The sequence below is a fragment of the Lutzomyia longipalpis genome, chromosome 3 (assembly GCF_024334085.1).
Source record: "Lutzomyia longipalpis isolate SR_M1_2022 chromosome 3, ASM2433408v1".
In the NCBI taxonomy this organism is placed as follows: Eukaryota; Metazoa; Arthropoda; class Insecta; order Diptera; family Psychodidae; genus Lutzomyia; species Lutzomyia longipalpis.
The window spans coordinates 956,984-969,247 of NC_074709.1; the positions used below are offsets into that span (position 1 = coordinate 956,984).

Genomic DNA, 12,264 nt, shown 5'->3' on the forward strand with positions numbered 1-12,264 from the left:
AATTTGTGTCTGTCCAAAAATGCTAGGAAAAACCCACAAACGCACCAAACGAATATTCTGTTGCACACTTGCAACAAAACTGGGTAAAACCCACCATTAGCCTTAGAGCAATTTTCCGAAGTGCTTGTTAGTAATATATACCTGAATTTTGTCCTTCAGCCACATCTTCTAATCCTTTTCTAGGAGGGCTACGTCTCTTGCTTAATGTTCTTCACTTATTTACATTTATATAATATTCAAAAATTGCTTAAAGCACCAAACATTTTTACAGACACACCATAAAATATATTTATGAATTGGATAATCCCATACATCCTTTCTACTCTGTCATTAGGAATTGGGTATAAAGACCCATTTTTTACAGAAACTAAAGCACTTGAATATTGGAGCTGCTCAGATTCAGTTCAGAAGTGTTTTCAGCATCAAAAGAGTAGCACGGAACGTAAAAGCTTTCCTCAAGTGCAAAAATAAAAAAATACTAAAGTGTAAAGTGCAAGTGCTAAAAATTATTAAACTGATAATCAGAATTACAGTGTATCAGAATGTTTGTAGTGGTAAAAACACATGAACCTGAAGGACCGACAATCACAGCAGTGCCAATAAAATGGATAAAAGATGGAAAACTGTTTTGGCCTTCTAATAAACAAGAAGAGAAGTACAGAAGGAACCCTAACTCTGTTCCAGGTAATAGCAATTCTATTTTCCTTCTTATGTATGAAAGTTTGTATTTTATTAATTTCCCCCATCTGTAAATCTTTAATTTCTACATTAAATTATAATTTATATATTTGATATTTTCAAAGTAACTAAGTGTAAAGCAAAATACTCATATAACAAAAAAAATGAATTAAAAAAAAACTTGCATTTTCTATAAATTTTATAGATTGCGATTGGGATGTTTATGAGTGTGAAGTGAAGAGTATTCATTTGGAATCATTTGAAGACGCTTATGCTATTGAAAAAAAACTTGCAAACACTGATACAACAGAAGAGAAAGAGCTTAATAAGAAAGGAAAATTTCGTGGAAAACTTAAAGGATCCAAAACTGATTTTAATAAAATGGTTAACGGTTGCATGCTGGTGGAATCAAAAAATCTCATAAGCTCAAATGCTGGTAATCGGATGGACGCCAATCATGCGAATCAAGCTGATAAAACAGGCAATTCATTTGGACCGAAATCTCAATCTCAAATATCTGAAAGAAAAAACTCAGATAATCGAAAAGAGAGGTCTTCTCTGAAAAGATGTAGGTCAAGCAGAAATAAGTTTCAAGACAGAAGACCAGTGTTTGTGTCAACTAACGAAGAACTCGAGAGAGAACTTTCCGTGAGAAATGAAAACGATGTAGATGAAGGTCCTTTACTAAAAAAGCATAAACATGGTATAGAAAGATCACAGGGTGGAAATCAAGAAGTTACTCAAACTTCAGATCAGGATGAGGAATATTCCTTTGACAATAAAAACAATCAGGACTACTCTGCCTCAAAAGTAGATAAGTCTTATAAGATCAAGTCAAATAATACCACCAAATCAACAGCGGTGTCCCCAAATATTAATCGCGAAGAAAAACCCGTAAAAGAAAAGCCAAATGGAATGCGATTAACACATGACAATAACGAGAGTGAAATATCAAAAAATCATAAGCATGATATGTCGCCAGATTTGGATTTTGGAGAAGGACCTTCCTGGAAATATGCATCTTCCCGAACAAAAGGAACCTTTCACCATACAACTGTTGCGGAATCCACAGACGAAGAACCAGAAGATAATTTGTCATTGCGATCAAGTCGAAGTGTCACTCCACTCTTGAGCAAAGCTGAAAATGAAATAGGTGAGCAATTTTAATCAAGTTTAATGAAAATAAAAAAAAGTATTAGCCTAATTTTCTTAAAAAATGTTAGGTACTTTAAGTTTAATAAGTTTGGATTTTTTTTAAATTAAAAAAACTAAGTTAACTTTTCCTGTATTACAGACTGGAGTAATAAGTCAATGCCTGAAATGATGTTGCAAATACTTAAGTATTGTGCTAGTTTACACGTCATGACTGAAAAGATATTAAAGACTCAGGAGAAATTAACTAAAAACAGCGAGGATCCATGTACGCCTGGTGTTTTCGAACGCCCACTACATACAACAGAAGAGGTAGATGATTTAGAAAAAAATCTCAACGACAAGATTTTTTTTAACGCATGTGTTAAGGAACTGGTGAAAGTCACTGGTACTAGCGGAAATAAGGATGGAAAACAAATGGCATATAAATTATTACACAAGGTTTTCACTTGTGAAGTCCTAACCAAATTTTCTTGGTCAGGTGTTTCAAAAACTGGACAAAAAAAGTGTTTCTCGAAACTTGAAAACACAATTGAATTGTTTTCTACTGTCGCTAGACAGGCCGATAATCGTTTTTCAAGGATTGACGCTGAAAATTTCTTTAAGAAAAATGTATTAAAACACGCACAGACACGATATGAACGCAATAAACAATAAAGACTTAAAAAAGAGTTTCAGCCATAATATAAAAATGCTAGAATTATAGTAAGAAAATTTTTGACAGGATGGCGTCAAATAAGAATACGTAAAGGTGTATTTTTTAAAAGACATAATAAATTCTAACAATCTTTATTAATTGAAAAAAAATAGTAGATAATATTTGCACGATAGTATCAATCTTACAAAAAGAACTTAACTAATTTTTCTCTTTTTCTATTTCTAAGCTTTTGTGTGCCTTTGTAATAATACCCATAATAAAGAAAAAAACATCAAAAAAGTGTTTGTTTTATTCAGAAGTCTTCATCAGATTTTACAAATTAAATGTGTGAACAAGGGGAACAAAAATGTACATTGTGTTGTACTCCATTCCAAACATTTTACATTTTATATCTGTTAATTTATAAAGTTTTTGCATATCACAAACCATAGTATCAGAACAATAAATATTTAAGGTGGAGGATTTAATAGGTTCTGTGAAGAAGTCTTTAATTCTAAGAATCTTTTTACCATATATAACTATTTCTCTGTTGTGAATTGTTATGTTACAAATTCTTATGATTTCATTATTACTATTCATAAACCAACAGTTTTTATTGTCGTTCCTGAATGTTAAATATTTATTCAAATTCAGTATACAGTAAGTCCCTGTACAATCATTACGTTCATGATGTTCGGATGTCTTCTTTTCTAGATTGGGGTATATTTTGGTTTTCTTTGCTTTCAACATATCTACATGAGATTTCTCAATTAATCTTCGAGCAACCTGAATGAGTGGTTTTTTACCATTTCTTACACATTGCTTAACATCTTTGAGCAGATTCTCGAAAATATATGTAGACATTGATGCAAGTGGTCCATGGTTCTGTACATCGTCTACTATATGTATAGTAGAATGAATATTCATCACTATTTCATCACTTCCATAAATCTCAATATAAGTTTTTACGAATTCCTTAAGCATAGAATCGGCAACAGGAAGAAGAAATTTATAATAAGAAGTTTCACAGATTGTCACTCCGCAAAATAACAACAAAAAATTGTAATATACGTCTGGTCTAAGTATGTTGCGTAGAACTACAACACCGGTATACATTAGCAGCGTTCTCCATTCCGTACCTTTCCACCTTGAAATGTCACTCAAGTCTCTTATTTGACGATGTAGTTCCTTTGGTTTATATAAGTTTAGTTTAACCAGTTCTTCCGATACTTTCTTTACGTCATTTGCTGACCATTTCGTATAGTAGTTATTGCGCCCTGCAATCCATAGTGAACACATCCTCTTCATAACTCCTTGATGTAAAAGGTGAAGATCATCAGAAATGGGAAAATCTTTAACCATGTCCACAGGTAATCTTTCAATTACAGATGATTCTCGATGATGGCTGATATTTTTGCGTTGACGAAAACTTTCATTTGTTCGTTTTTGAGCGTTTAGATTAGGGAAACTCATTCTATTTCCTAAAGGATTGTAAAGAAATATAAGTATATGTAAAAACTAATAGGTGTAAATACATAAAATTAATTACTTTTTTTTAAATAAAATTGTTAAGGACTATCAAATTTTTGTTAATACCTGATTCATTTTCTCCAATTGCTGTACATTTACTGCAACCACTACGGTGATTAAAGTAAACAGTTCCTTTAAAGTCAAAAAAATAATAATTTAATAATGGATAATAAATAGATATAAAGGAGATTGATTATAAAAATATAATATTTAAATAATTTTCCAAGAAATATTATACACACCTTTTAAAAATGCTCGTGCTGGGAGATCACACAAGAAGCATTTGATAGCAACTTTTATATGATACATATCGATTTCTAATCCATTTGTTAATAAATCCTGTATCTCCGGAACAAATTCTTTCAAATATTCTGATACGTTTGAAGGTTTTCCATTTCCACAATAGATTGCAATAACTTGAGGTGGGATATTTGGTAGCTCTTCAATTGCACATAAAATAGGCCATAAATCAACTTTTGAACTTTTGAAGATTTGGAGGCCATCCACGTGAAACTTAAGGGATATTTTCGGAATTTCGTCTAAATTTTGTTGTCCAAGCAATTTATATAATACCGGCTTAAGTCCATTATACCACATTTCGCCTGATCCCATAGGGCTTACATTTACATGCCGTGGGGTTTCCAAAATAGTTCGAGCATCCATTGGTAAATAATGTAGAACTGGAACTTTCCTTAGTATGTGCAATAACTTAGTAAGTGCACAGTGTTTGATATTATATTCCACTGCCCAAATATGGATATCTTCGTAAATATCCGGAGTACTTTCAAAGTCATCTTCACTTGAAACGCTCTCATCAGATGAATAAGAAAAATTATCATTATCAACTAAAATAAAAAAAAATATATATATATATACATAAATATATTAAGATAGGGTGTAATATTATCACTTACAAATCGATTTTAAATATTCCAAAAACTTGATTCTTTACCTCTAAGAGTTAGGGCGCAATAACTTGATTAATCAAGACAAACACAACTAAAGTAGAGATGTGATTATTTAGGTGTAAATGACAACCAGTTATAACCTACATTATGAGTGATTGATGTTTGTATTTTATCAATTTTTGGAAATAAATTTTATATGTATTGAAAACTAGACAAATATTTACTAGTTCTTACTATATTCTATATTTTTATACTTATTTTATTTTTATTTTTTACCTTGATCGCTGAAATCAAAATAAACGAATTGATTCCCACGTGTTTGCTCTTGTTCCATTTCTTCATCAGGATCAGTACTATGAGAGATTATGCTTTCATTCAGTGCCTTCAAAGATCGATAGTAAGAAGAACTATATCTGAAAGATCTGCGTTCCATTTTTTCCACACGTATTACACTTTTTCACTATTAATTCTAAAACTACCCGATCTTTTATGTATTGATACGTGAAAAATAACTGTCACATATGTATATACAAGTACATATATAAACATTGAATGACAGTAATAAGTGACAGGTATAACTTATATGTATGTACGAGGTAAATTGTCGCTTCGCTCCAATTTACCTCGCCCCGCTTCGCGGGGATTTGTTGCGCTTCGCGCGAATTTTAGAAAAAGAAAAATTGTGATAAAACATGCACTTATCAATATAAAAAAAATTGTAAAGAGAAAAAGTGAATTTCTCACAACATTTATGGCGCCGAATTCAAAAAGTAGTCAAAAAAGCATGAATTTTATATGGGGGCTATGAGAAGGGGGGCTCTGGGGGGAAAATGAATGCCGTTGGTAAAAACCGCCTGGTATCATTAGTCTCTGTACCAAATTTCAACACGATCGGACCAACGGTGTGGAAATGCATAGATGAACAGGAACGAAATTTTAGAGAGACCTTTCTTTATTATATAGAAGATAACTTGTATGAATGTTTATTATATTTTATAGGAGATTGTTTTAAATGGTAAATACAAACGATACTTTTAATAAATATTGCTTAGTATCTTCTGTATCAAAAATAATATAAAACTATAACGATATAAAATTATCATAAGTCTACAAAAAAACATTTTTTATGTTTCATTGCCTGATAATCAGTAGGTATGTTTTTTTTACAGTTATTGATCAATTTTCACTATGTGAATGATTCCACATATTTATTTTTAACTCATTTGGCATTGATCTCCCGGAGAATCATTGCTCTTGTAAGTGAGAAGCATCGTCGTGACGTCATGCACTTCTTAGGATCGCTGTGGCCGTGTGGTGGCCGCGTCGTGGCCGTCCACGTGGTTCGCGCACCGCTTGAGGATATATATTTGTTTCACTTTTCTATCCTTGTCTCCCTAATGCGTTTTGGGTCTGTCACCAAGTAATCTACTCTAATGTGTATGAAGAGTATAGGAATATGACGTTTACGTGCATCTCTTTCACACAGAAATATCTCAACACAACTAGCGCCGCGGTGGTGGCTCAAAAAATTATTTTGGGAAATTTCCCAAAGTAGGAGCCACAGGGCGGCCACGAACCAAAAAAAAGGGGACCCCCTGTGACCTTACATTTGTGGCTGATTAAAAAAAATTTTTTTTTCTTTGTATTTTAGATATAATGATATTTATCAGTTGTTATCAACATACTAAAGATGCCCAGATATTTTATTTTCAAGAAAAAGCTAAAAAACGGCTAATATTTCACATAAATTGTAAACGTCTCGTCCTCGCTGTGGCTGCTCTGGGACCCTCTCGTGGCCGTTTTTACAAAAATGTTTAATTCTCTTAAAATTCTATACTTTTCCGATTGATATCGATTTATAAGTAATCTCTATCTGAAATTATAAAGTTTCTGTTACATTAAATTGGTGTTAAATACGTGAAATACGATTTTCAAGATTCATTGAATTCTGCATGGTCACAATTTGCAACCATTCGTGGGTCCCCTGTGGCCGCCAATTTCGGTCACGGCAAAAACTGAAAGAGCCACGAATTGGGACTGTCTGGTGGCGCTACTGTGGATCCCCGTAGCAGCCACAGGAGCCACAGCCACAAGAGGCTAGCTGGGGGAAGAGTAAATAAATTTCTCGTTGGCGTGACAGAGCTTTCAGCGTCATTGAGACGAAGCTCTTGAGTGCCATAGGGTGGGAAAAGGGGGTGGGTCTCTATCTAAAAAAAAATAAATAAATAAATAGACCACGAAAAGAAAATGTCCCTCATCGCTGCGTGAATTTTTCTTTATCCCTCCAAGGAAAAAAAAAGTCTCACTGAGAAGCGTGGTTGATGCGGGGTGGGTGAGGCAGGAGGTCCCTAAATAAGGAACATTCATCAAATATTTACCCAGCAAATGATGTTTCAAGTGATTATATTGATAGAATCTTCATCAATTTTTTTTTAAATACAATTTCCATTTCCACTGATTTCTTTTGCCAACACCAAGCATTCTGTGCTGATTTTCCACGGAATTTTTCCCTTATAAAAAGCACGAGCACTTCGTTTCTAAAGGTAATTCTCCTATACTTTCCACATAGAGTGTAACTACTGAGAAATTATATTAGACGACTCCCTCATCAAATTAAATAACTTTTTTTTTCATCCAACCTTCTATTTATCTTTCCTTTTTTCTCCAATAGGCAAATTGCGTCATTTGATTTTCTTCTCTTCCAATCATCTTTCGTGGGTTTTCCCATCGCATAGAGGGGAATATTGTATAAAGATATTTATTTTCCATCATACAGTCAATAAAAAAATTGATAAATTGCAAGAGATGATTTCAACGAGTGATTTTCATAAAACTCTCGAAGATTTTTCTTTTCGTTCCTTTTTAGAGCTATAAAATTGGTAAATTATCCATATTTCGTTTTATTTTGAACATGTTTTGTACATATGAGATTTGAAAAGGGATCTGGGGAATTTAATGAAAAATACTTGAACAAATGTTTTTCTTAGAAGGATGGAAAACAAAAGATATAGATAAGTTGATACAAAGATAAATCCGATATGTGAGAATATTCTGATTATCTTTTCAATGTGATTTTATATAAGTTTTCCTCATCTTGAAAGTTTTGAACAGGGGCGTATCAGACATAAGTATGTTCTATTTTTTTTTTTAGAAAACAAATCTTTTTTGTTTTATTTAAGAGAAATTAAAAAAAATGGATTAAGAAAAGAACTTGAAAGTCGGAATAATATTAACGGTTATTCTATTTAAATAAGTAAATTTTTTCAATTAATTTTCATAAATTTAATGTTTGACATTTTTTTCTAACCTCTGACGTTTAATTTAGGTGTGACATTTTTTTTAATATTTAAAATCAAATTATAGTTTTAACTTTAAAATAAGTTCTTTTGACATTAAATAAAATTTTTCCACACATTTAAATGAACTTTAATTGTTTTAGAAAATTATTTCAACAGACTTTGTAATGAAAAGAAAATGAAATCAGTGTTTTTTTTTTTGGGGGGAAAATTAATTTACAACATTGTGCAAAATGTAAAGATTCTAAAAAAACATTAACCACATTGACTGTGCAGCAGCAATCTCTCTCGAGTTGTATCTTCACACTTGAATGCGAAGTGCAGCAGTACAACTTATGTGTACCTATGTTGAGCGTGGTGGAAAGTCTGTTGAAAGTTGAGTGAAACGGAGAATGATGTAAGTCGGTGAAAATGATGCTCTTTAAAAACATTTAAAATTGAATTTTCTCCCAAGTTGGGAGAAATAATTCAATTTGAGTTTTTCACATTTTTAAAATCTCTGCTTGACTGTGCAAGTAAATTGAATTAAAATGAATTAGCTGGCGATTTGAAAAGCTTCGTTGCGGAGCTTTTTTTTTATCTTTTACTGTGTTTTTTTTTTACTTGGTAGGAAAAATTTTTCAACATGTATGGCAATTTTTATCCAAGTCAGGAAATATCTAATTTAATTGTGAGCAATTTCTTTACCCCATTTCCGTTTTATTTTTTTTTCTTCTTCTTTTCTGCAATACTATAGTTTTTTTCTATAAACTCCGCGGTAGGTTACACTACACACCCATATTAGAAGGAAAATCATCCCCGTGGAGTGATAAAATTGCTTTAGATTCAATATGTTTCGCTGTGAGAGGCAATTCCAACGTGGCACATATTCTTTTTTTAATATTGTGTATTATTTCGCGAGAAAAATGGGGGTAAATCGTAAAATCAACACCACGTGTAGCGACATCCATTAAACTTTATTGCTCCTGCAGGATGGCAAATAAAGCAATCACATGAATTTTGTGTCATTTGCACGGTGGAAAAGCTTGAGAGTTTCCCAATAAAACCTTTTGTGGATTTATATCGCGATAAATATTACAATAGAGAAATCAATGAGACAGTGTGGGAAGGAAAATTTTCCGCTGAATTTAACTCAAATTTTATGATGAATTTTCACGGCAATTTATCACCGTGTGCGCAACATTTCCAATTATTTTACGACAAATTGGAAAATTCACTTCCTGTCAGGTATCTTGGGCATTTTAATACTTTATGAGGTCTCTGGGAAATTTCTCCTTTGAAATTTATTGCAATGGAAAAGGTAAATGTAAAATGATTTAAGAACCTTTATGTTACCTATGTTAGTTTTTTTTATTAAATTTTATGTCACTTGAGGTTTAAATTAATGTCAAAAATTTCCAGTTAAATGTTTAAAGTTTTGAAGACGATTCAAATTATTCTTTAACGTTTTTTGTTGAATTAGTTGGTTGGAAAAAATGAAATATTTTTAGCATAAATAAATTAAAACCTCAAAGTCAATATCTTGTCATCATCTACCCTACAAATATACCTCAATATTGACCATCTATTAAGCTTCTACCACCTCATATTACCCAGCGAACCTGATGTTTGGAATAAAAATCAATTGGATCTAGTAGAACATTTTGTTGTCAATAAAAAAAATATACTCAATAATTAATTCTTCATCCATCCAGCACGTCTGTAAGCGTCAATAACCGACAATGGGATGTAAAAGGTTTTTTCTATTTAGTGTTTTAATCACCCACCCCCTTGTCACGTTAATTGCACGTGAAAGAAAGTGTGATGTTGGGCAAAATTAGTGTGGTACAAACCCCAAATTATCAGCCAAGTGACACCCACAGTGCGGGGGTGGATACTCTTGATGAATATTAGTCACTTTGGGGAGGGAGGGGCTGGGGATGAAATAGAGAAAGGGAATTAGTGGGACAAACAGGAACCTGGACGATTATAATGAAATCCATCAAATTAAACATGAAACGGTTGACATTCGGAAAAACACGCATAGTTTTTCCCACTTCGGCAATTCGTCTTCACCCACTAGGTAGGAAGTCCCTCGTCTCCCTCGGGGGTGTCCCCTCACTGTAAGCCTATACTCTGAACCCTTAACCGAAAAAAAACTACGTACGCGTCCCCATATGATTACTATAGGAGGTCCTTTGGAGGAAAAAAAATAATATCGGAAAGTTTTCTAATTTTATTTTATTGTTATTTGACGTGAGCATGTTTCCAACTGGGGTGAAAGGGGGTGGTTGGGAAATATGTATGTGTGGAGATGGGTTTAGTCGGGTGTAAGAAATAGGGGTGGCTGTCTGCACGTGGATAGTGCGATAGAGAGAGCAATGTCGGAGGAAGGAAAAAACAAACAATTAGGGAAATTTTCACATTGAAACCAAAGAGTGAGGGGTACCGTAGGTTCCCTTAGGCATTCTTCTGGCCACCCCCCATTCTGGCATGCAGCCCCTTCTTGACAAAAGAAGGGTGTACTGTATTTACGATATTATCCTCGGTGTGTGTGCTCAAGAAACCGGACACCGTGTGACTCATAAATCGAGTGTTCAGCCTCATTGAGAATTCTCAGTGGCGAGGACAAATAGCGTACTGGACGGAAGTCCCTTTTCCCAACAAACGTACGCCACGCGGTGAAATAGCATTTGAGAGGAAGCAACGGGGGGAGGGAGTGGAAGCAACCCCCATGGTTACACTCTTAAATATTGTGGGGAATGGAAAGTTTTTCCATTCAATATCGGAGAAAGTTGCCGTCAAATCAAAGTTCCTTTTACTTTTATTGCCCGTATATTTGTGTCTTGTTGTCCATCTTTGTATGCTACCAGGCCTCACAGCTATGTATACTGTCGTCATATACATATAGCACGATCACAGGCAGTATGGGGTTGAAAGTGAAAGTGACCTTTGGTGAATAGTTGTTGTGTATATAAATTTCTGATGAGATCATCACAAAAAAGGGACCAACACTTTAAAAGTTTTTTTCTTCCCATTTAATTTGGACCTTATGGCTTTGCCCTCCTCGCAAGTTTTCTTTTTGCTTTTATATGTAACCAAAACTTGGACATCGATATGAATAAATTCGAAGCAATTTAGAGGTTACTTTATTATTTAACTCAATCAACTTTTTTTTGTAAATAAATTACATGATGAATTTTTTATTTAATCCTCACGATTAGGGAAATGAATAAACTGCTCCAAGAAACAATGACTTATACTTTTGAATTGATAATGCGGTTGAAGTAGCTTTGTAGGTTTTCCCGCAAATGCTCTTTCCTTGAATTTTATGCTCGTCGTTTTATGATGGAACTTTATATTTTGAATTTTTTAAAGAGGAAAGGAAAAGAAAAAATAGAAACATCCAAAGTTTCGAGGTTTATTGTAAGTTTGGCAGTTTTGCGGCAATCAAAAATTTAAGGTTCAATTATCATTATAGTTCCAACAATAGTAAAATAGAGTTCTTTCAAGTACCTACTTTGAAGGAAATAAAATTTTGAGTGCAATTTGATGAATGCATTGTGGATATAATAGAAAATTCAAATCTGAAGTTCCCAGAAAAGCTTATTCATCATCAAGTTTTAAGAAAAAAAACCAGAAAACCATAAAGAAGTTTTAGGAAAAGAACTAATCAAGGGCTACATTGTAAAATCGGCTAACTTTGTATGAGCTCCTAACCGACTTAGACATTTTTTTACAATGTAGCCCCCGTAAAATCTTTAAATCCGTTTCTTTTCTAAAACAAATTTTAATGTAAAAAAAATCTTAATTAAATTTTGTATAGGAATCCATAGACAATTCAAGATATTTAGTGTAGTGGATGTATTTGGGGTTTTTCCGGTACCCAAAAAAGCATCCCCACAAATTAAATTCCTCAACAGCGTGACTGTTTTGTGGGGATCACAAGCTAAAAGTTTCGCAACAAAAGCGAGGAAGTATTATCGGATTACAAAAAAGTGTTTTTCATATATAGTTCCCCCCGGTCCCACATAAACTTCCCCAAAAGCTCACACATGCACCGCCGTGCAAATAGAATTTCTCT

The 12,264-nt window shown here is 33.3% G+C and overlaps 3 protein-coding genes across 8 annotated transcripts in view; 1 reads left to right on the plus strand and 2 right to left on the minus strand.

The window, feature by feature from the left end:
* The window catches only part of LOC129793963 (semaphorin-2A), a 256,900-nt gene that overhangs the window by 98,829 nt on the left and 145,807 nt on the right, over positions 1-12,264 (minus strand). The window lies entirely within an intron of this gene.
* Positions 9-2,684, plus strand: LOC129793965 (uncharacterized). Of its 3 annotated transcripts, XM_055834511.1 has the most exons (3): positions 31-684; positions 884-1,831; positions 1,973-2,684. In XM_055834511.1, exons 1-3 carry the CDS (start codon positions 543-545, stop codon positions 2,485-2,487), a joined length of 1,605 nt encoding a protein of 534 aa, XP_055690486.1. In that variant the 5' UTR covers positions 31-542; the 3' UTR covers positions 2,488-2,684. The 3 variants fall into 3 exon arrangements, with proteins under 3 accessions (XP_055690488.1, XP_055690486.1, XP_055690487.1); XM_055834513.1 differs by lacking the exon at positions 1,973-2,684 and having other exon boundaries at positions 9-684; positions 884-1,864; XM_055834512.1 differs by lacking the exon at positions 31-684 and having other exon boundaries at positions 815-1,831.
* On the minus strand, positions 2,604-5,407 carry LOC129793964 (uncharacterized). Its single transcript, XM_055834510.1, has 4 exons — positions 5,182-5,407; positions 4,240-4,842; positions 4,064-4,129; positions 2,604-3,948 (listed from the first exon to the last, which is right to left on the minus strand). The coding sequence occupies exons 1-4, from the start codon at positions 5,336-5,338 to the stop codon at positions 2,801-2,803; spliced, it is 1,974 nt and encodes a 657-aa protein (XP_055690485.1). The 5' UTR covers positions 5,339-5,407; the 3' UTR covers positions 2,604-2,800.